Source organism: Microtus ochrogaster, linkage group LG1 (assembly GCF_000317375.1).
Source record: "Microtus ochrogaster isolate Prairie Vole_2 linkage group LG1, MicOch1.0, whole genome shotgun sequence".
NCBI classification, from domain to species: Eukaryota; Metazoa; Chordata; class Mammalia; order Rodentia; family Cricetidae; genus Microtus; species Microtus ochrogaster.
This window is the reverse complement of record NC_022027.1, coordinates 45,885,161-45,908,301: the sequence shown is the minus strand read 5'-3', so window position 1 is coordinate 45,908,301 and position 23,141 is coordinate 45,885,161. Positions and strand designations below refer to the sequence as shown.

The window sequence follows — 23,141 nt, the reverse complement described above, 5'->3', positions numbered from 1 at the left end:
TGTGTTCATGGTCACACTCAAGTGTGGTGGCCCACTCCCATAATCCCAGCACTTGGGAGACAGAGACAGAGGAACAGGTGTATGGTCACACTCTGGCTACACAGAGTTTGAGTTCGAGGCCAGGTTGGGTTACATGAGACTCCGTGAAGGAGAAAGTACGGTGGCACACACCTGCAATGGCAGCACTCGGGGGGGGGGGGGGGTCGATGTGAGGGGCCATCCTGCACTACACAGTAAGGGGCCATCCTGCACTACACAGTAACAAGGCCGGCCCTTCTACCAAAGTCAAAAGTGGTCACTTTCAGAAAACAGACATTGTCATCGGGAAAGACAAAAGTTTTGTAGATTGGAAACTTGAGCTTAAAAGAAAAATCAAAGAACCAGTAAGGAGGGCAAAATGAAATTTGAAATTTAAAAATGTCCTTTACACACAGGCTGGCAACAGAGCATTGAGAGGACTTAGCAACTAGTCCCCTGGCCCAGCCCCTCCTCCTGGAGGCTAGTTCTGTAAGTCCACAGGGAGCTGCTGGGGACTTGAAGGAGGAACAGAACCCTGCTGATCTGAATGAGATAAAGGACAGTCTAGGTAGATAAGGGAGGCTGGAAATCCCCGGTTAGACGCCCTGCCAGAATACAGGATGGAGCCTGTGGTAAGTCTGATAAGAATGAGCAAAGTAGGCTGAAGCTTAACATGTAGTTGCTTATTGTTCTTTAAAAACATATTCTTGAGAAGCTAAAAGTAGCATGATTATTCTGAGTCTGAGGCCAGCCGGGCCTACATAGTGAGTTACAGGTCAACCTGGTCAGAGTCTCAGGGGAAAAAATAAAACAAAAACAAACAAAATACCAAAGAGCTAGCCAACCAAAGAACAACAAAAAACTTAAAAAAAAAAAAAAGAGGCAAGAAAAAAATAGATACAACGCTATCAAAATGACATCAGAAAAAAAGGCTCTTGAGTTAGAACCCTGCCATGAAAGACCCTGAATCTCATTTCACACTTACCTTGTGGCAAACAGAAACTGTCCCATAGAGCAACCCCAGGCCAATCTGGTACCTATTCAGGAGCAGGGCAGAGAGCTAAGTCATCCCGCTGGGCTTCAGCTCCGCCCACAGGGGTGGGGCTCCACAGCGATCCCTACCCGGGCAGGTGAGCCGGCAGTTAAAGGGCAGGAACCATTGAAGCTCAGGGAGCTGGGACTCTACCTCCGGGTCACCTATGTAAATGGACCAATTAAAATCCAACTCCTGGCCACAGAGGGAAGAAGACCGCGCGTGGCCCTGAGTACTTTTCCTGGGAAAAACTAGCGTTTGGCCAGCAGCACATCCCTTTGAAATGGAACGCGTCCAGCTCGAAAGCAGGAAGCCTCCTCCCCGAGGGACACACGGTTTGTGAAGTGCCTGTTTCGGCTTCTGAAGCGGCAGCTCCTACAGCGGCTCACCAGGGTTTCTCTGAGACACATTATCTGGAGAGCAGGCAGAAGGCAGCTGGGGACAGGATGCCCCACTGAAGAACTAGGAGGTGCAGAAGCCCTGGCACAGGAGCTCAAAGGGAGCCCGACTCTGGCCGTTTGTTCTTTCTCACAGAGAATGTTTGTAGTATTTGATCCCGGATAGTTATTCTAATGGCGGTGGTGGCTGGTGAAGGGCCGAGGGGGCACAGGAGTGGGAAAATCCTTGGTTGTAAGCTAGAGTAACTGTCTCCATTACCAACTCATTACCCTAGTCCAGAGCTCCACAGAGTTTTAGGGAAACGTTTCGCCAACATGGGTGAGATCATAAAGATTCTCTTTCCTCCCACTGGGTATGGTGGCTCACGCTTGAAATCACAGCAGAGGCAGGGGGATCTAAAGTTCTAAGTTGACCTAGGGTACATACTAAGACCCTACTTCAAGCAAGCAAGCAAGCAAACAAACAAATGCAAAAACACTTTCCTCCTGGCTCTCCCTGCAACATAGTCTCCGGATGTAGCTTGAGGTGGCTTTGAACTCAAAATTCTCCAGGCTCAGCCTCCAAGTGCTAGGATTTCTGTTGCACGCTGGAGAATAGGATTGCTAATGCACACTGTGGAATAGAATTGCTGTTGCACACTGGGGAATGGGATTGCTGTTGCACACTGGAGAATAGGGCTCCTACTGTTGCACACTGGAGAATAGGGCTTCTACTGTAGCGCACTGGAGAATAGGGCTTCTACTGTTGTGCACTGGGGAATGGGATTGCTGTTACACACTGGGGAATAGGGTTTCTACTGTTGCACACTGGGGAACAGGATTGCTGTTGCACACTGGGGAAGGAAGGTTGGGTTACTAACTGAAGTAGGATCTGGATAGAATTCTGACCTCTTGTATTTGGTCCACAAGGTGACCCTAGAAGTTTCCAATTTTCAAAATAACAGTATTGACGTCCATGAAATAACCACTTCTAGCCTCCTTGCCTCAACACCTGTTTGACTCCACAGATAAGTACATCATGAATTCTGTACCAGTACAAACAAAATAACGGTACTTCACACCGCTATATGTTCAGACTAGGATTTAGACCCGGGGCCAGGAGGAAATCACTTCAAACAGCCAACACCGAGACAATCTGAAGCAACAAAATAAATAACACAAGTGCAGAATTATCACCTAGGAGATAAAATAAGTATGAAGTCCTCAGTGAGATAAACCAATCACTGGAAAAACAGACGGGAGAGGGGGAAAGAAGCATTTCCCTGCGGAAGAATTCCAGTGAATAGACGTAGAAGGAATGAAGGAAATATGGAATAGCTTCTAGAACATTCCTATTGTCACAGATAATAACCAACAGATTTTAGAGTAGTGAAAATAAAGCCTGAAGAGAAACGGCATTACGCACAGTCTCAACGTTACTCTCCAATGTAATTATGAATTGCAAAGGAACAAAGAGTGCCCCTCACGGTGGAGAAACGAGGGGACCTCACCATGACCTAGTTGCCAAAGTTGCCCTCAGCGGTGTTGAAACGTCAGCATCACATGAGCCATGATGCAAGGCTCTAGGAAAGACACACACCGTTTGAGTGAGGTTCCTGCCCCGAATGCCTAAACCTTGATTTCATCATGAGAAACACAGATACCTCCAAATCGAAGGCATTCTACACAGTAACTGGCCCATTCCCAATATCAAGGTCAGCTGGGCAGTGGTGGTGCCCGCCTTTAATCCCAGCACTCTGGAGGTTGAGGTGGGTGGATCTCTGTGAGTTCAAGGCCAGTCTGGTCTACAAGAGCTAGTTCCAGGATGGGCTCCAAAGCTACAGAGAAAACCTGTCTCGAAAAAAAAAAACAAAAAAGAAAACAGGAAAAAAGAAGAGAGCTGAGCAGGGTCCTTCACTTCTCCCCTCACTGCCATCTCCCCCACCATGGGGCTGCGTCCAGACCGTGAGCCAAAACAAGCTTTTCTTCCTGAGGCTGCTCTGGCAGGTGTTTTACAACAGAAGCTAACACAGCCCGGTGACCTTGGGGGACAGGAGAGAATTAGGAAGCGTGACCACAAAGCCCTCTAACTATAGTTATGGAGACAAAGGACACACATACACAAGTCTGGGCAAATGCAGAACAGTGGAGATACGTGCAACACCCAATTGAATCAAGACTGATTTTGTTTAAGATAGGTGCCACGTATCTCAGGCTGGCCTCAAGTTCTCTATGAGGCGGAGGATGCCTCTGAACTTCTGATCCTCCTGCCTCCGCCTCCTCGGTGCTAGGATTTAAAACACCACCGTGCTCAGCTTATATGGTGCTCGGGATAAGACCCAGGCTCCATCAGGTTAGGCAGGCACCCCAACAAATGAGTTCTGCCCCTACCCCCCCACTGGCCCCCATGACAGCAGGAAGCAATTCTGGAGAACGAGTCTCCTCTCCCAAAAAAGTTTGTCCTCAGGGTTGGGAACACTGTTTAGGAGTTGTTGATTATTACTCGTATAAGGTAGACGGTTGGTGTTGGGGTGAAAACCATGTAGGTTCAAAAATAAAAAATAAAAAGGGATAATAGTAGTGGGTAATAGAGTGAACACTTGTAAGCTATTATTTATGGACAATTTACATTGGTATAGTTTCCTGTGTACTGGTACAAGTTCAAATTATATTTGTTATTTCTGTTTACAATATTTGTGTACCTATGCAAACTTATTCTGTCAGACTGTATACATACATGTTCCTACCTCTGTTTAGGACATTTTATATACTGATACAACTTTTAGGATATATTTTTATGTTGCATTATATATTATTCTTACCTCTGATCAAGATACTTATACATTGTTTATATCGAGGTCATTGTTCTCATTTGCTGCACATTTGCTTACAGATTATTTAATATTCTGACATGAGGTCTTAGTCTTTAAGTTATACAGGTATTAAACATTATAGGTCAATAGTTGTTCACGTTTGTTATACACATAGTCAGATTAATTAGGTTCTTTAGAAACATAAGATCGTATTCTGCCTAGGTAGGTAATCTTCAACCACTTCAAGGATCTGTAGAACATGGCATTTAAACAACTTAGGTCTATTGACCTGAGACATGATTGCTCCTGACAGCACCAATCTATTACCGAGAGAAAGTTGAGCACTGAAGACAGTCCACTTGGAGTTTGTTTTCTTTTTGGCACAATTGGTCTTTAGGCAAGGAACTGCCCATGCCTCAACCACTGACAAAATACATGGTAACATGGTATCCAGACTGGACAAGCAGGACACAAGGGAAAGGACTGCGAAACCTTGCCAAAACAGGGTAAGATGATTCTGAAAAATTCCCTGCCTCTGAAAATGCTCTGTCAGTTACTCTAGGCCTTAGTCAAAGTTGGTTGTTTCAACATTGCAAATGAGAGTTTAGGTGATTGCTCAGGCAGCCAGTTGTCTCTGTCATATACTGCTCGCTTTGGAAACTGCTTGATTGCACTTCCTGCCTATTCAAATAATATCTCCCTTCTCAGGCCTTCCATGGGGTTGAAGATTAGACAGTTGTAGTTGCCTTCCTCTTATGATTTAGCCAAGCTTATTTCTGTTGCAAGGCTTAGACTCTTTGGAATACAATGTTTATTAAAACATTTATCATGTGTTCCTTGCTTAATATTGTTTATGTTGGTTATAATTCTATACTTGATATCTATTCCTATTGTATATAATTTTGTACTGGGTTTTGGATTGTTCTTATTTAGACAAAAGGGGGAAGCTTGGTTAACCAATTATCTTTAAGAGGTGGGACCAAGTTAGGGTGTGGCTGGCTGGGACCCGGAGAAAAAAGGGTGCACTCTCTGTGTGGTTCCCTCATGGCACAGCTGAGCTTGGACTTCTTGTTCCTGTTTTTGTGAGTTTTCCCCTTATATAAATAAAAGTATAATTGTTTTATCTTCTAGCTAGCCTGGTTATTTCCCAAATCGAGCTAACTTCTACACTCCACAGTAGTGTCCCTGGAAACCACTCTTGAACTGTCCTTCTCCTTTCCCATACTCTTGTCTGCTATTAACTCTGCGTCCTTAATCCATCTTGAGTCTGTGTCATCTTGGGTCCCATCAGCATGGACTCAGTTCAGGAGCTCGATCATTTTCTTCCCAGATGAGAGCAGCTGCTGTACAAATGACAACTTCATGACCTCGAGGCTCCGCCAGTGACATGAGGTTCACCTACACAGTCCAGTAGGTGACATGAGGTGACCAACTGGAGCGGTGACAGCCTCAGAGCTTCCGCCTCCACCTGTTGCTGGGATCAAGCCTGCCTGATGGTTCTGAGAAGCTCAGCCTAGGCCTGGCTTACCCCCACTCATCAGGCAGCTAGCTTCTCTGGCCCCCTGGCATGTTCAAACTACTTTCGAGTATCTTTCTTAAAATGGAATATAATAAAGACTCTCAATGTAAATATCAAATACAAGTTTTGTTTTACTACATCAAACATAACAGACACTTGATTGCATATTTGTGTATCTTAAACATGGAAAATCCAAACAATCAAATTTAGGTTGGCACAGATTCAATTTCTCTCTCTGTGTCTCTCTCTGTCTCTGTCTCTCTGTCTCTCTGTCTCTGTCTCTCTCTCTGTCTCTGTCTCTCTCTCTCTCCAGGATCTCACTATTAGCCCTGTCTACCTTAGAACTTGCTATGTAGACCAGGCTGGCCTTCAACTCATAGATTCACCTGCCTCCCTCCCAAGTACTAGGATTAAAGGCATATGTCACTAAACGAGTACAAAATTGATTTCTAATGTCTAACAGCACAGTGGTGGGGCATTTACTACTGTGCTTCAAGACCATGGGTTCAATCCCCAGGCCTAAAACAAACAAGATTATCATCCTTCTGAACTTTGACCTATGTGATCCCCTTGATCGGCCCTTTCTCTCCCACCAGCCTGTGTCTTTGACCATCTTAGCCCCCAGTGCCCTCCCCTGAGGTGTTCGGCCTCAGACTCCATGCCACCTACCTCTGCTTTAGCCGAAGTTTCACCCCTCCTGACCATGTTGCTTTCCGGTGCTGGGGACCGCCGGTGAGCAGCCCTGAGCTGAGGGAGTTAGAGGCACCAGGGTCTGCATGGCCCGAGTCTGCACAGACGTCTCTGTTAAAAACAAGATAATGAAGAGCTGAGTATGGCCGGCTGTACAGGGAGAAGCACAAATCTACAGAGGGTCTTCCACCCTTCCTGCCTATGACTCTGTGGCTAAGTATATTTCTACATTTCTCTGAAACTAGTTTTTATGTTTTGTAGTTCTGGGACTTTGGTGCAATTTAGAGATCGAGCACTCACATAGCATGCACAGGGCCCAGCACTGCGGTCCTCGGGGTTACCTCAGGGCTCTGTGAATGCTGAACAAATGCTGGCTCCTGCCGAGCCACACCTAGCCACCTTAACTGCTGGGACTCAACGCTGACCAATTGAAACTTGAACTCAATGATCCAAATCATCACACTGCTTCCCTGAAACCAAGTCAGAGTCGTTTCTCAGTTTCCATAGGAGGAGCACAATCTCTAAGTGCAAGAAATGGCCTGTGCCCCATCAGTGGGTGGCAGATCAGGAGGAAACATAACAGTGCCCGAGGCACTACTATTTCAGACTGTTTAGATTCTATCGGGTTGGGAAGCCAGCCTTTTGTGCACCCCTTTCAATCCTGCCTCCCACCCGCGGGCCTCAACACCATCCCTGTAACACCTCTCCTCCACACTGCCAGGGAGTCAGGAAGAATGTGAAGCCCCGCATTGCCAGAGCCTTCTGCCATGGGAACAGACATATTTCCCCTCCAGAGACTCAGGTCTAGAATTTCCAAACACCTTCGAAGTCGCCTCTTTAATCGCACTCGCCCTGCTTCAAGCTTTGAACTAATTTTACATTTGTATTTTATATTATTATTGTATGTGTTGTGGGCACGTGAGTGCCATGGCACCCGGGGCCAGAGGACAACTCCTGCCTGCCTGCCTGCCTGCCACGGTCTCTTGTTCCTATTGTGCTGTGTGTTCCAGGCTACCTAGCCCCAGAGACCCTCGGGTTGCTGCCCCACAGGCGTGATGGGGTTACAGATATGCACCCTTACACCTGGACTTGTATATGGATTCCTGGAACCCAACAGTTGGCAGGTCTGAGCTGCAAACACTCTCACCCACTGAACCATCTCGCCATCCCCACAGAAGTGGGTTCCTCCCAGTGGTATTTGTCTTCCAGGGTTTTTCTCAGCCTCTGAGATCCAACTGCTGGACCTATGGGAGGCACGGTCAGGCTGCCCTGCCTCTGCATATGCCTTGGCCAGAAGGCAAGGATTACCAAGCAGCTGCCGAGATTAAGCCTGTCCATCTGGCTTCCTATTTTTCAGAACACAGAATGAAGTCAACGAACGTTCTTTCTCAAACCCTGAGACAAATAAAAAGAACTTTTTATTCCAGGGTACTGGGGAGGGGCTCAGGGGCTCAGCTGAAGCTTCCTATTCTTTTTAGATTTATTTATTTTTATTTTATGTGCATTGGTATTTGGGGTATGGCTGCCGGGTCCCCAGGAACTGGAGTTACAGACAGCCACGAGAGGCCATGTGGGTGCTGGGTCTGGAAGTCAGTGTTCTCAACCTCTGAGCTATCTCTCCAGCCCTGAGGTTTTCTATTCTTAAGGGGCAATGTTTCTGTTTACCTTAGCTGTGGCCTGGATCGGTTCTGAAGGTGTCTCCCAAGGACTTAGGGGCTCTGCAGAGTGGTAGGACCTTTAAGAGGTGGCAGCGTATGGTGGGGGCATTAATAGCCCTCCCTTGGAGGAGTGGGCTGTATACAGATAAACCTGAACCTTGAATCATCGCCTGCCTTCCCATTTTTCATAGTAGCCTTTTCCTCTTGATCTGTGCTCCCAGTCGGGATGCAATCCAACAGGATACAGTGCAGCCTTGACGGCTCTCACCAGAGACCAAACCAAGAAGCCTGCCCCACCTGGACTTTCAGCCTCCAGAACTGGGAACTTAATAAAACTGTCAAGCTAGCCTGCCTTAGGTGTTCCATTATAGTAACGCTGAAGGGATCCCACACTTTGTTACGTCTCTGTAATCTCACTTCTTTCTATTTAGTCAATAGAATTCTAAACTTGACCTTTGAGGCCTGCTTGAGGTTAAGTCACCTAGGACATTAATGGCACTGGGCCAGGGAACTCTGGGCCTCAGGCTCCTCAGCTGTAGGAGAGACAAAATAAGGGACTGTACACAAGGGCTAAAAACACATTTCTGGAACATGAGCCCTGACCAGCTAGGTGACATTGTCCTTCCTATGCCTCTGCTCTGTAGTCAATAAAATGGAACCACAGGGCCACTCTTTGCATAGGGTGTGGAGACTCTTCTATAACACGGGTAAAGTACCTGGAGCAGACCCCAGGGCATAGTAAGCGCTTAGCAAGTTAGCCATTATTATTATAAGGCCTGTCTTGCAGAGTTGTTCCAAAAGTTCTAGGTAATGTATAAACTGTCTAGCATACTGCCCACGCGTGGTATGTGCCTAATAATCCTACTGTTCTCATTCCTGTCTTAATATAATACCTTCATTTTAGAGCTTCTTTCAATGGTTACACAAAGAGCTGCAGTTAAAAAAAAAGCCTTGTTTCTACAGGGAGGATAGAAGAGCCTTGGCCAGTGAGCGTTCACAGGCCAAAACCTCCTACAAAACTCACGCCGCCCTCACTCAGAAATTCCCGCACGACCCTAGCAACACCAGACAGACAGACATTTGGATCTCCCTGTTCAACCCCCTAATGTAAAGATTTGATGAAGGCAGAAGGCCACTCCAACAGACAGCGGGCAAGAGGGAGGAGAGTTTGCTGCTGGGTCTGATGACCTGAGTTCCATTTCCAAGACACAGACACAGGAGGGAGATTCGACTCCTGCAAGCCACCCCTATTCTCCTCCTCACAAGTACCCGTGATTTCAAACACAAAGCACCCTTCAAGACCACCCACTGACATCATCCACCCTGCCACAAAGGTTTAGCCTTGTCCTTTCCAGGTGTCCCCTAGACCTTAGTCTCTTCTACTGAAGAAAAACAACCACAGGCAGGCCTTTCAGAAAGCCTTTGTGGCATTTAATAACTTCCTCATTTTTTACTCAAACCGCAGACATTGGCTCAGTCCTTTCTGTACAGTGGCCGAGCCTCCGAAGTGCTGCTCTTTGTTCTTTCTCCCATTCCCCATCCTAGACACACGTAGAGGGACAGAGCCACAGGTTATGGGTGTTGCAGGCCATGGCTGGGCAAGAAGAACAAGCCAATGTGAGAAAGACGCAAGCCTGGGGCACATGTGAGCATCTCATCTTTGAGGATTTTTCTGGGGTGAGACCAGCATCTCAGCACTGCCCTCCGAAGCCATGGCACTACAGCCACTTGTCATCTCAGAGGACCAGGGCAGCTGGGTGCAAGGCTAAGGAAGCCATCTGAGCGTGTGACTGCAATCCCAGGTGATGCCACAGCAGCCTACCGGCTAAGCCTCACACTTCTGCCCTAGGCTGGTGCAGGGGACCGGACAGGGAGGTCCAAGAAGAAGAGTGGGTGAGCTGGAGACACCATCAGAAATCAGACTAGAAGGTACAGGAAGCATTTGCCTGCACCCACACTCCTGCCTTAAACTCTTCTGGGATAATCTAGACAACAAACAGTTTTAAATTCATATGTTCTAATGAAAAGGAATTCTACAGTGACTCTAGATGGTAGATAGTTAGTTCTGGAATGAACTTTGGGAGGCCTATCAACTCAACACCCCGGATTTATCATTTTGTGTCTCTCTGTCTTATCTGTACATGGACCCACTTAGCAGCACAGTGAGCCTCTGTCTGGGCTTTAACCTCATGCTGTCTCCACAATGGCCAGCCTCCCCACCCCTGGCAGACTTCTCTGCTGGCTCCACCCACTGCAGTAACTGACGTCTGCAGGCACTTTGATCTCCTAAGGGGGTACCACAGGCCTCAGGCAGACTGACCCAAGTCTTTCCTACAAAGGGGTGTGCATCTTTCCCCATATGGTGTCGAGTTATTACCAAAACCCCGTATGAAAGAAACAATGAGCGAGGTGATTTTTTCTTCTAAGACTCATTTTCCAGAATACACTAAGACCCAGAAGCTGCGTGTCTTGGCTCAGACCACACACAGAATTATACTCACTGCAGAGTAAAACCCCAGACAAGTACTCACTTTCCCTCCTATCAACGCAGCAGTTTCAAAACTTTGTTTATGCCACCGATTTTTAGGCCTTCAGATTACTAACTTAGATGAGAATGGTGATAAGCCCACTAATTTAAAGTTATCAGATGGAAATATTTTTACTTAAAATACACTGTAGAAGCTCCTGGAATCAGCAAAACATCTTCAAGTGAAAGTACTGAAAGAAGCCATGTGGCTGTCCCGCCTCTCCCGCCTATGTCCCTGAAAGCCAATTCCCCACTGGCTGGTGCCTCCCCTTCCTCCTTCAGCTTGGATAACCACTTCCTGCAAGATGCCTTTCCCCACCCACACAGTGGGGGTAAAGTGGGCTGAGTCCCCTCCCCTCCCAAAGCACAGAGCAGCAGGCTAGCCCGTGGATGTGCAGGTCGGGAATGATTACAGGGTTTCCACCTGCCTGCTTTTGTAGGTCCCTCTTTGACGGTAGTGCGTACATCTAAGACAAGTAGCCCTGTGAGGAATGCTGGTACAATCAGCTGATATTTGTTGGGTGGACGAAGAACCGCTAAACATTCACCATCCTGTAACCCAACCCAAGTTAGTGTGCTGCGCACTAATGAGTCAGATACTTCTGGGGACTGTCGAATGTTTGCTGTCTCTTCCTATCCTCTGGTCTCAGCATCACAGTATCACAACCACCCGTGAGTGATAAAGTAGGAGCTAAGCCAACCGGAGAAGGATGAGCGGGGCTAAAACCTATTGTGATCTACAACGGCAGTGAGCCGTCATAACATCCTTCTTCCTCATACTTCAGAAACAGGAGATGCAGGTCAACCACCCATCTCTTTCTACTCCCTAAGATGGGTACATTCTGCCCCTTAATACCCCTAACTCCTGATCACACAATGACTGCTTTACTGTGAGGTATTTTAATAGCATCCATTAACTACTTTCTAGACCGAGTTTCGGCCAATACAAGATAAGGTTCCGGATCATTCTGTTCCCATGGCTGTTTGAACACTGTAAAAACTACAGGAGGATGGCGGAGGCTGCAGAGGACACAGGGACCTGAGCCTATTCCAATGGCCTCTCCAGGCCCACTGAGTTTAGTTTTCCTATTTCGTCCTTAAATGGGAAAAACAGTGGCAAAAGGAAGATTCATGCCTCGGGACATGGACCATTACAACCAAAGGACAGGCTCCATTTACCTGGTAAAACCAGCCACTTCCCCCACCCCCACCACTGCCCCTCTACCCCCACCACTGCCCCTCTAATCTAGTGTCTATGCAGTAGCCAGCATCACCTTTAAACAGAGTGGACAGTGCCGTCTCCTGATTTCTATGGTGCATTCAGGAAAGGCTCCTAAACCAGACTCAAGGAGCCGACTCCTGGCCATCCTTCGACCTTTTGAATTTTGAATATCACCAAACCCTGACCCCACTCAGGTCCTCCTGCTCTGCCCTTCACTATGTTCTTCTGAACCAGCACCACCCAAGATGAGCGGTAAGAGCCAGGTAGGAGGCCTCTGTTGATGCCTCTGGACTTCCCAAATGTGGTTCTGCGCTGTGCCTCTAAGGCATTGCTTGTTTGTGACATTTTTTTGGGACAGGCAGGCTCTTCCTTTCTTTTGTCAATTTCTACTTAGGCCATGAGCCCTAACTTTTGGCGCAGGCTTTGAGAGAGCAGGGGCATGGCTGGAAACTGGCCCAAACCTTTGACACAAGGCTGGCATGCTTCGGTGCAGTTTGTTATCTTTGTTTGGGAGCAACCAGAAAGCTTTTCGTAATTAAGTGGGCCGTGTATGTTTATGCAGGGCTACGTCTGTCCTCAGAACCCAGAGAATTTCCTCTGGGTTTATGCTGGGTGGGTATGCATACTTGCTTCATGACAATATGCCTGCCTCAAAGACGCTTTAAGGAAACTTCTGGCCTTTACAGACTTCTGTTCTTAAACATAGCTACTCGTCAGTTTCTGGCTACTAACCATGTGACCACAGGTCAAAAGTTCCCAAGACATTCTCAATGCACTGCCCTTTCTCCAAAGGCCCCCTTGCTCTTACTACTGACCCTTGGCTACTCATCTATTTGAGGCTTAACCCTCTGGGTCACTGTCTCTCCGCTACTCTCCTTTTTGCTTTTCGAATCATTCCTTAGGATCCAGGCAGCTCAGCCTGCACCCCCTTGACTGTATGCTGGCTGTGGTCTATCTGGGCACTTTTAATCACAGGCATGGTGCTGGCATGCTCTTAAAAAGTCCGTATCTTTCTGCTCACCCACCCAGCTCCCAAGGCTTGGTTAGTGACAGCAGGGCCACACATAATCCCTCAGGCCTGGGTCCACTCGCACTTGCTTGGGCTGCTTTCTCTGACTGCCCTGACCCACGCCTACAATCGATATCCTTGGCATTTAGCATTTCTCATCTATAAGCTTATCCGTTTCTAGATGTCAACCTTGTATAAAGATGGCAAAGAGATGAACAAGGGAAAAAAAAAATCAAACGACCAGCCCAATCTTTTAACCTCCTAAAACTATCAATCTGCTTCAATCTTTCTTTTCTGAAGTGTGTTTGTGTGTGTGTGTGTGTGCGCGCACATGACTGTGTCCCACGGTGTGGGTGATGTGTGATGAGATCAGAGGGCAACTTGTGGGAGTCTACTATTTCCTGCTACCATGTGGGTCCAGGGATTTGAACTCAGGTCATCGAGCTTGGCAACAGGCACCTTTACCAATGGGTCACCTCTCAAGCCCTTGGCTTCACTCTTTCTATTCAGCAAGGCCTCTGGCACACCAAGCCTTACTTAAGCAAAGGCTGAAGACAACCAAGGGCCCCTGCTCAGGGGCTTACAATTAAATTGATGAGACCTCTGCTAGGGTCTGAACCTTTTAGCTTCAAATACTCAGAACCTAGGACCTGGAACAACCCTGGGTAGAGTGTGTGTGTGTGTGTGTGTGTGTGTGTGTGTGTGTGTGTGTACAATCAGGACTCCAGAGCCAGCTGCTTGGGTCCTCAGTCTGGCTCTCTAACCCGGTAGGTCTTTGCCCTGGGGCTGGACGCTTGCCTTAGTGTCTCACTGCCCTCCCCTACAAAACAGGGAGGACTACAGCCTCTGAGCGGAAATATTAAGTCTTAGCCGCATCAAGTGCTTTGACTAACACCTGCCCACAAAGACTACCTTTGGAGACCCACGTGTGTCAGGTGCACGGCGTGTTAGCCTTCCGTCACTACAGCCGAGGTAATCAGCCTGCAGTTTTAAAAGGCTTTATTTTGGCTCACAGGTTTGGCTCTGTTGTTTGGTTCATGTCTCCCAGAGCATGCCACAGCAGCAACACGTGGTACTGTAAAACACCCCAGTCCAAGGACAGCAAGGGAGAGGGAAAAAAAGAGAAAGAAAGGGGCTTTGGTCCCACTATGTCTTTCAAGGGCACGTCCCCAAAGGGCTGCTGACCTCTTACTGGACCTCACTTCTTCAGGCTCTCACCCACTTCCTACAGCACCCCAAGGGGGACAGTGACTTCAGAAGATTCAATAACCACTGAAAATACGTGGAAATGAAGCAGGGCTTCTGGGGGAGGGGGAAAGCCTCCTGAGAAAATGAAGGCCTTCCTTCTCCAGCCTTTACTCTCTACCAGTGGCTGGGACACTCTAGAGTCTCTGCAGCAAGCTCTGCATACTTACATGGATACCAACACAGCGCAGGAAGCGGTTTTCCAAACCTCCTCCTATTGGGCCTCGCGCAGCAGGACTTACTGATCCCCAGCCACAACATGGTGGAGGAGCAGACACTCGCTCGAGATCACACCTTGTAGGCTATGCAGCTGGCGTAGCTGGGTCCTTAGCTCGTTTCCATGCATTTCACCTTGGAATCTCCTAGCTTAGGCTGCCTTTGAACATGACACCCCTAAAAGTCCTGTGAAGGGGGTTAATAACCCAAAGCTTCTCTGCAGAGAAAACTCGGGGAGGAGAAAGGGGAATTTTCAAATGGGGCTTCTATCTCCCAAGGCCAAATGTTCCTACACTTGGAAAACTAAAGCCAGCACCAAAAGGGCTCCCTCACTCCTACCCTCGGCACCCAGGTTGCATTCCTGCCCTTATAATACTTCCTAACACTAGGCACATCGCTGAAAATAACCCAACATGTAGTAAGACAGCTGGTTCATTCTGAGACAAGAGCCTGGCTGCCTGGTCCAAGCATCCATTCGGCCACAAAGGGTCAACCACAGAATGTATATTGAAACAGGTATTATACTTGCAATGGAAGCAAACAGATATGACCCCTCTGTGCAAACAATTCTTCAATTATTCACTTAGAAGCCCAATGAGTGCTGTGGAAATACAGTGCAGGGGATCGTGGGCGAGCCTGCTCCTGGCTGTCTATGTAGATGACCGCACCCACCCGTCACATGGAGAATGTGGCAAAGCAACTGTCGCAGAAGCTGTAACTACTTTATGTGTGCTTTGAGACAAGCCAGGCACTATACTCTTCCTAGCATATTCAGCCATCCTTCAAGACACGACAGCTGTCTTTATCACTCCTTGTGTTAGAACTCGAGGCTGGCTGACGGCAAGGTCTATGATCTTGACCACCATGTAAAAGTCTTAATCCTACCTGGGGTTCTTTTCCTTTCTAGCCACAATACCCAGCAAATATGTATCTAATAGTTTGCAATGTGGTGTACATACCTACACTCAGACACATGCACACATACACACACACATAAAATAATAAAAACTTTTACATGTTAATGGAGTTTGTCATTCATTGAGAGGAAATAGACCCCTTGCTAAATTCGGCATCGGCGAGGAATCGCAGCAAAAGCAAACTCACTGCCTAGTTTGCAGTGGAGTCTAATCCTCACTTTGCCCAAGAGGATTACTGGGCTTTAGGAAGGAGTTCACATGCACAGTTCTTAAGCCCACGGCAAATGCATCTGTTTCCAAGATTCATTCCATTTTCTGGACAGGAATAAGCATCCCACGTTATTTCAATATCGGAAATTAGCAAGCCTAAAGGTTCCCCACCTTGCTATTGGCCAGGCTTCTCCTGGGCACACTTCTCTCCCCTGCTAAGCTTTAATTCTGTAGAAGAAGCACTGGTGGGGCAGGAGAAGAGTCAATATGCAGCCAGAGTGTAGAGAGCTGACCAGTGTACAGCAGACATGCTGAGGTGGGACCGTGTCTGCAGTATGTCTGCTTGTCCTTTCATTACTGTGGATAGTGTGACATGGGCTGGGATGGTAAGGCAGAAAACCTCAGCTACAGTAAGCCTCCAAGGATGCCTTGGCCACTCTCTCCCCCGGGGCCACCCTCTGCCCCAGGGCCACCGCCTAAGGGCTCCTTTAGGTATCTCTAGGGTGGAAGGTTCTCTAGAAGATTGTCTCGTTCTAGGTGAGCCTGAGGGTTCCTCCAGGGGCACCTTCCTCAGCAGAGCAGATGTGGTAGGGACCACTTTCCTCCCCTTACCACCAGACAGCCTAACCTCCAACAGGAGACAACACTGGGCTCCAAGACAAGCGGCAGAAGAACCTTCCGAACAGGGTTCCGAGAGAGCTTAGGGGCATGCCCTTGGCTAGTTTTGTTGCCACTTGTGGCTGCCAGTTGCCACAGTCTTGTGGGTTTCCAGGACCTACCTGCCTGGTCTTCCAGGTTGGAAGCAAAATCTGCCTTTGATACCACCAGTTCCTGGTCTTATCAGGGTCAACTAACAGACAGTTTTGGGGTAAAAGTCCACAAGAAAGCAGTCAGGGAAAAGATTGGCTGGGCAGAACAGTGCTTTCTAGGCACTAACACACAGAAGGCATCACCCTAGACTAAAGTCAGACATGTCAGTGACAGTAGAGCCAGGCAGGGCTGGGGCAAGAAACACCCTGGGAGCTGTCCATCAGCCCATGGGGCTCCTCCCTCTGCAACCCTGAGGTGTCAGGTATGGGAAAAGTACAGAGTCCGGGACAAAGGGGAGGTACTGGACTGTGACCCCACTTCACGAATCCAGCTGTGGAGCACTGGCCTCCGCCCCAGCAGGACCTGGCTCCGTAGGGGAGACAGCTCCCTCACACCACACATTCCAGCTGCTGGTGGTGAGGAGGTAACCATGGGAACCAACACAAAGGGCTGAATGTTAGAGGAAAGGCCCGAGGCGATGGCAAAGAGGCTGGAGGGACTCACATCTTACATTCTCCTAACTGCAATCATGCCTACTGTAAGAAGCTGGATCAGGGGCTGCCCACAGCTAAGCTGCCTGCTGGCACAAGGCCTCAGGGCTGTCGGGGCAGCCAGGATGCTGCTAATCCTATCGGGTCTTCTTCAACACTTCTAGTTTTCCTTTCAGAGTTTGGTGTCTTACACTTTGCTGGCCAGTTGATTGAAATCACCTGCACCGAGACAATAGAGCTCATTCGGACTGCCAGAGATGGCACACGGTGACATTCTTGCCAATAGGGAGCCACAGACTACACTTTGCAAAGGGTCCCTCCCTTCAACACTCAGCTTTTGCCCAGCGTGTCTGTGACCAGAGCTACCCACTCTGCATTCTGGTGGCTTCTGTGGAGACCTCTTAGGTGGTTGAGGAAGTGGCCCTGTGATTCCAGATATCCAGGGAACTCCACCTTATGAAGGAGAAACAGTAATTCCGTGTATCTAACTCCACAATCAGGGTGTGTGTGTGGAGGGGTGGTAACAGTTCCGTTCGGTGCTGGTTAGTTTTTTTGTCAATCTAACACAAAGTAGCATCGCCAAGGAAGAAGGAACCTTAACCGAGGAAATGCCTCTGTCAGATTTCATGGCCTGTGGTCACGTCTCTGGGACACATCCATGATGGAGGATAGATGTGGGCAGGTCTAGCCTGTTGTGGGAGGGGCCACTCCTGGGCAGATGATCCTGGGGATGTGTAAGAAAGCAAGCTGAGCAAGCCACAGAGAGCAAGCCAGTAAGCAGCCTTCCTCCACGGTTCCTGCCCTGACTTCCTCGATAATGGACTGTGATCAGGACTTCCCTTTCCAGCTGGTTTTGGCCAGTGTTCATCACAGCAGCAGTAACTAGGAGATGTCTCCATGGTATTGATCTACATCTTCCCCTAGTCTTCATCAGCAGAGTTTTCAACCTACTACTGATTTACTTTTATCTGAGGTTTTAGGTCAAGGTTCTTTACCCTCTGGAAGCCAAGGAGATGTCAATGGAAATAAGTGCTTTACAAGAATATCATGTCGCTAGCTGGCTGCTCCTCCTACCACAACACTGAGGAACGTGACTTGCCGTCCCATTCTTCTGCAGAATGAGAACTGATTGTGGTCTCTAACGTCAATCCCTCCACAGCTGTCACAAAGTCCAGGCCGAATCCCAACGATTTTAGTTCCTAAGCTGCTGGAGTTCCTCTGCTAAAGTGTGGGGAACACCATCAGAGTCTCTCACAGACAGACAACAGGGATTGAAGAAGGAACCTAACCCTTTCCCCCGCAACCTGGGGGAAGATCCTTAGGGGGTTCAGAGCTCACAGAGCCAGGTGTGGTGGGGCACATCTGTAGTCCCAGCACTTGAGAGGATGAGACAGGAGGATGGAGACTGTACACCGAGACTGTCTCCAAGACAGACAGAGAGAGAGAGAGAGAGAGAGAGAGAGAGAGAGAGAGAGAGAGAGAGAGAACCAACAATGGGGACTCAGACAGTTTCTCCTCCTCCGTGTTCATCCGCAAGCAGGACGTAAGGTTAACACAGGGGTCATCTATTATTGATGTTACTCTCTTCCTGGGATAACTGAATCTCAAAAATACTGCCTTAATGGGAAAGCAAGCCAATGTCTCTTACAAACTTCATCAGCTAAGGGAAAGGGTGGGTTTGGCTCTAACCCCGACACCTCCATGCACTCTACAAGCTATTAGATCTCTTCTGTGTCTTGGGTTTCCTCACTTTTAAAGGGAAATAATACCGCCTACCTTAGAAGAATGCGAGGAAGATGAAATTGGTCAAGAGAACGGCAGTTTCAAACGGGCTGAGCCTTAGTAACTGAGCATTGGCAAGGAGAGGCTAGCAGTTAACGCCCGCCAGGTGGCTGCCTGGTGATTCTGACATGTATGCTGCTGCCAGTCAATCCTCACCACAGCTTCTTTCTGGACATCACCATCTCAGCTTCACACATGCAGAAGTGGAGGTGGAAATGGGTTCCCCAGCCACCAGGAGGCATCCCTGCTCGGATTCAAGCCTAGACTGTTCTGTTTGCACAGTTGCCTTTATGCAAGACTGTTTTGTGGCTATTTTTAGTAAGGAATAATAAAGGAATACCAGAGTGAGAGCCAATGTTTGAAGAAATAACACGACCAGGATCTTAACTCTTCAGTGTTAGCCGGAGGCTTTTGTAAACAAAACACAATACGTGAAAAACTAGACTCTCCCAAGACAATGCTCTCGATTCGGAGAAACAGCCCCACAGAACCAGACCCGTGATCAAACCCGGCTCAGAATAGCTACAAGCCCCACAGCACAATGCCCAGCTATTCACCAGTGTTCCTGGGGCCTGGTGACTTCCCAGGCCATGTTTGAGAAATGTTTATTAAATGAGTTAAACCGATCCAATAACAAAATGCCTCTCTGGAGTTGGCAAAGCAGTGACCATCTTTCCCAAACACTTGGATTCAAAGAAACAATGGAAACTCAATAGGTTAACTGTTGTCCTTCTTCAAAAGCTTTTTCACTGAAAATTCAAGTTAAATAAGCCATCCTATGTAGCCCTGGTTATCCTGGAACTTGCTCTGTAGACCAGGCTGACCTCAAACTCACAGAGATCCTCCTGCCTCTGCCTCTGAATGTGTGATTAAAAGCCTGTGCCACCACCTCAGGGTTAGTGTAGCTCTGGTTGTCCTGGAACCTGCTCTGTAGACCAGGATAAAAAAATGAAACAAAGTATCAATTTGATACAGTGCCTAGAAACTTCCTTTTTCCACCTGCATTTCTAAAAGATCATGGAAGGCGCTTCTGGGAAGATGCGTTTGAGCCTCAACCCAGAAGGAATTCACCTTGAATTACTATCATGAAACCAGTCTTCAAAAGTGGGGTTTGCCTAACAGACACTTCTTCTCGTTGATGTAACTTTAAAGACAAATCCCTGTTATCTTTTTTTCCCATTTTATTAAGAAAATTTTCCAATGGATGGTGGTGGTGCACGCCATCAATCACAAGCATTCAATGAACCCCTTGGTTCAAGGCTAGCCTGGTCTACAGACTGAGTCCCAGGACAACCCAGAGAAACACCAAAAGTTCAAAAACAAAACAAAACTCACCAAAACTGAGACAAAAAAACAAACCCCCCCAAAAGCATGAAGTTTGTTCTGGTTTGGCCAACAATTCCTAGACATGGGGTCCACCTGGTGTGTGGCTGATATACCCAGTGACACTTCAAAATGAATTTTCTCTTTGCCACTGGCTATCAATTACAAATAGCATCTTGGTTAGGGGTGGATCCCTGTGATCTGCTGGTCAGAAAGGCAAGAACGTTGCAGTGGCATCCCCAACAGAGGCAAAAAGAGACTGTCACTAAAATGAGAGACATATCATGCAGGGGATGGCAGGGACTTTGCCACAAAACCTTCCTACCCCAAGACAATGAAGTGGTTTTCAAGTCACTCTTACTTTAAATCACACATTCACCACAGCGCACCGACAGATGAACAAGGCACTGAGCTCAGACCAAGCTACTTTTAACCATTACCTAGCTCTGTCCTCCACCACCTAAAGACATGCGCAGGTACTGTCCAATATCCCCAGGCAAATCATAACTTGCCCAAAGTAACGTCAGACACCCTTAAAGGCAGGGGTGGAGGGAGGGAGTCCCCCTCCTGGTTTCCCTAATGCTATGTCCAGTTCGACAGGGTTCAGTAACCGCCAACATCTATGTGATTCTGAGAAGAGGACACAAACCCTCCCATCAGCACCGAAAGTTCTCCTTCCAGTCCATCTCCTGGGCAACCACAGACTTCTACTGTAACTAATGAGTTCGGTGGTTAGGACTAGCAACAGCGGGGGTAGAGTGCTTGTCCCGGACGCGAAAGGCTCAGGTTTCAAGTCACAATACAGCAGGCAAATAAGCTGATGTATAAACTGACTTCAGTCAGCACAAAGCTTCCGAGATTCGTCAAGAGCTGAGCAGCCGCCGCTCATTTCTGTTGCTTGCTGAGTAGTACTCCATTGTGCGGGTGTGCCACAGTGTATCTGCCTTCTTGTTTATGGAGAAATGATTATTTCCAGTTGTAGACAACCATGGTCAAGTCGCTATGGATACTGTTAAACAAGACTTTTTTTTTAATAGACATTTTTTTCACCTATCTTGAATAAATACCTGGGCATGAATATATTGGGTCACAGGTTGGTATATATTTAACTTTACAACTTATGTTCTTAACCCCTGAACTCTACTCCCATAGGGCGTCAGTAACTTATTAACATGTTTTATTTTTCCTATATGATGAGTATCCCTGAAGGCAGGGAGCCCATCGCCAATTTCTAGGATGCCTCCCACATGGTAAATGTTAGCTAAATAAACAAATGTCCTCTGTTCCTAATCTTATTTGATGTTATGATAGCCTAAGAAAACTAGTTTGGGGCACACAAGGAAAAAAAAAAAACCCGACAACAAACAGAAGGCAGTGGAGTGGTGGGGTGGGGGTGGGGTGCTGCTCCCTCAGGAAGGCGAAACACTGCTCTGCTTCTTTTTGCTCTGACCTCTCCCAGATCCTGAGCCCTTCTGTGACCTTCCAGGAAGACTAGGGCAGCTCCTGGACAAGTGATACTCAGGAAAGGGAGGAAGGTGTCATTGCAGCTGAGGTCACACAGTGGTTAGAATTACACACTTCTGTCAAACAGGGAGGCGCAGGGAGCAGAGAGTCATGAAATTCTACCTTCTGGGAGGAACCAACAAAGCCAAAACACTGCTGGGGTCCCCCAACACTCATTACAGGCCCACTTGGTTTTGGTTAATGTACCATGAGCGCCACGTGAACATGCAAAGCAGGAATAAATTTTGAGAAGGAAATGGTGGTGTTTTAATTTTTTTTGGGGGGGGGGGTGGTTCTCTGCATATATCCCTGGCTGCCCTGGAACTCCACTCTGTAGATCAGCTTGCCTCTGCCTCCTGAGCACTGAGATTAAAGCGTGTCTCACCACCACCCGGCTTAAAATTTTAACTACAAGGAAATAATAATTTTCTGAATAGATTTGAACATTATACAGTATATACAAGTATCAAAATATCACACGACACCCCACAAAGTATGTGCAACTTTAACACATTGGTCAAAACTGTTAACTTAAAACTGTAGCCAGATGTAAGTCATATAAAGAATAACTGACTTAAAAATGAAGACTGCGCAACCGGCATTGGGTGTTCAGCTGTACCAACTCCCAGCTACTGGAAAGCTGAGGAAAGAGCATGGCTTTGAGGCCAGGATCCAAGGCCAACATAGATAACAGGAAGGGAGGGGGGAAGGAAGGGGGGGTAGGGTGAGGTGGGGAGAATAAGAATGATGCCGGCCATGTCTTCCTTAGAGGTTCACAAAATGACACGTACTCTTCCTGCATTTAAGGAAAAACTTCTTTCCCATAGATCAATCCTTCCTTGAAACCACAGAGTTGACTCCTTATTCAACCTACAACTCTTTAGAATCAAATCGTTGGTGGACTTTCTGGACACCACGGAAAAGCCTTGGGAAGTCTCAGCATGATCTAAAATCATTCTCAGCAAAATAGCCTTGTTTCAGAAAATGGCATCACCTCAGCTAGGCTCAAGTATTTTTGGCTCAGTGTCCTTTGTTCCCAGGTCACTGCAAATGGAAATTTGCTTAGAATTCTTCAACCGTGAGTTTGGGAGAGGTGAGTGACCTGTCTTATTCAGACCGTACCACACTGAAGCCATCCTAGGCAGATGGATGTTTATCCTATTCTTAATGTCTCCAGGGAAGTAAATTCTCTACAGCATCCCTTGGTAACCTTCTCTAGGGTTTTATCAAGGGTTTAGTAAGGAAGTCCTGATGAAGAAACCAATAAAAATATTAACTTTATGAGCCTAGCTACAAGCTCTGGAAAGGGCATGTGTTTGGCATTTTGCCGTATTGGTGAAGGGATGTATTTACAAAACAGGCTGTACAAACAGAAGCCATTTGCCAGGGGCAGATGTGGGAAGTTGATTCAAGAGAAATTGCCACAATAAACTCCATTTCAACCTGGACACTATGTGCACGAGTTACTGTTGGTTACAGCATTTTAAGTAAATTTTATTTCCTTGTCAATTCCTACTTTTTGTTTCTAAACAGATTAGGAATGGGAGGTAAAATTCTGCAGCTCTGAAGATCTCAACTGATTAGGTGGCTATAAAAAACCAGGTCTTAGGAAACAAACTTTGCATTTGCTTCTTTCTCCCTCCATCTCCTTCTTCACAACAATCATAGAACGCTTTTAAAGACTGGAAAAAGAAATCCTAAAAGAGGGAAGACTTCTGTGATGAGAGAGAAACATAGCACAGGAAAAAGTACTTTTCTAAAGGAGGCCCTGAAATTAA

The 23,141-nt window shown here is 47.3% G+C and overlaps 1 protein-coding gene across 2 annotated transcripts in view; it reads right to left on the bottom strand.

The window, feature by feature from the left end:
• Positions 1-23,141, bottom strand: part of Shroom3 (shroom family member 3) — a 291,035-nt gene that overhangs the window by 38,808 nt on the left and 229,086 nt on the right. For both annotated transcript variants that reach the window (XM_026785145.1, XM_013350909.2), the window contains one exon: positions 6,430-6,561. In XM_026785145.1, coding sequence (XP_026640946.1) covers positions 6,430-6,561 — 132 coding nt within the window. The remainder of the gene's footprint in view (positions 1-6,429; positions 6,562-23,141) is intronic.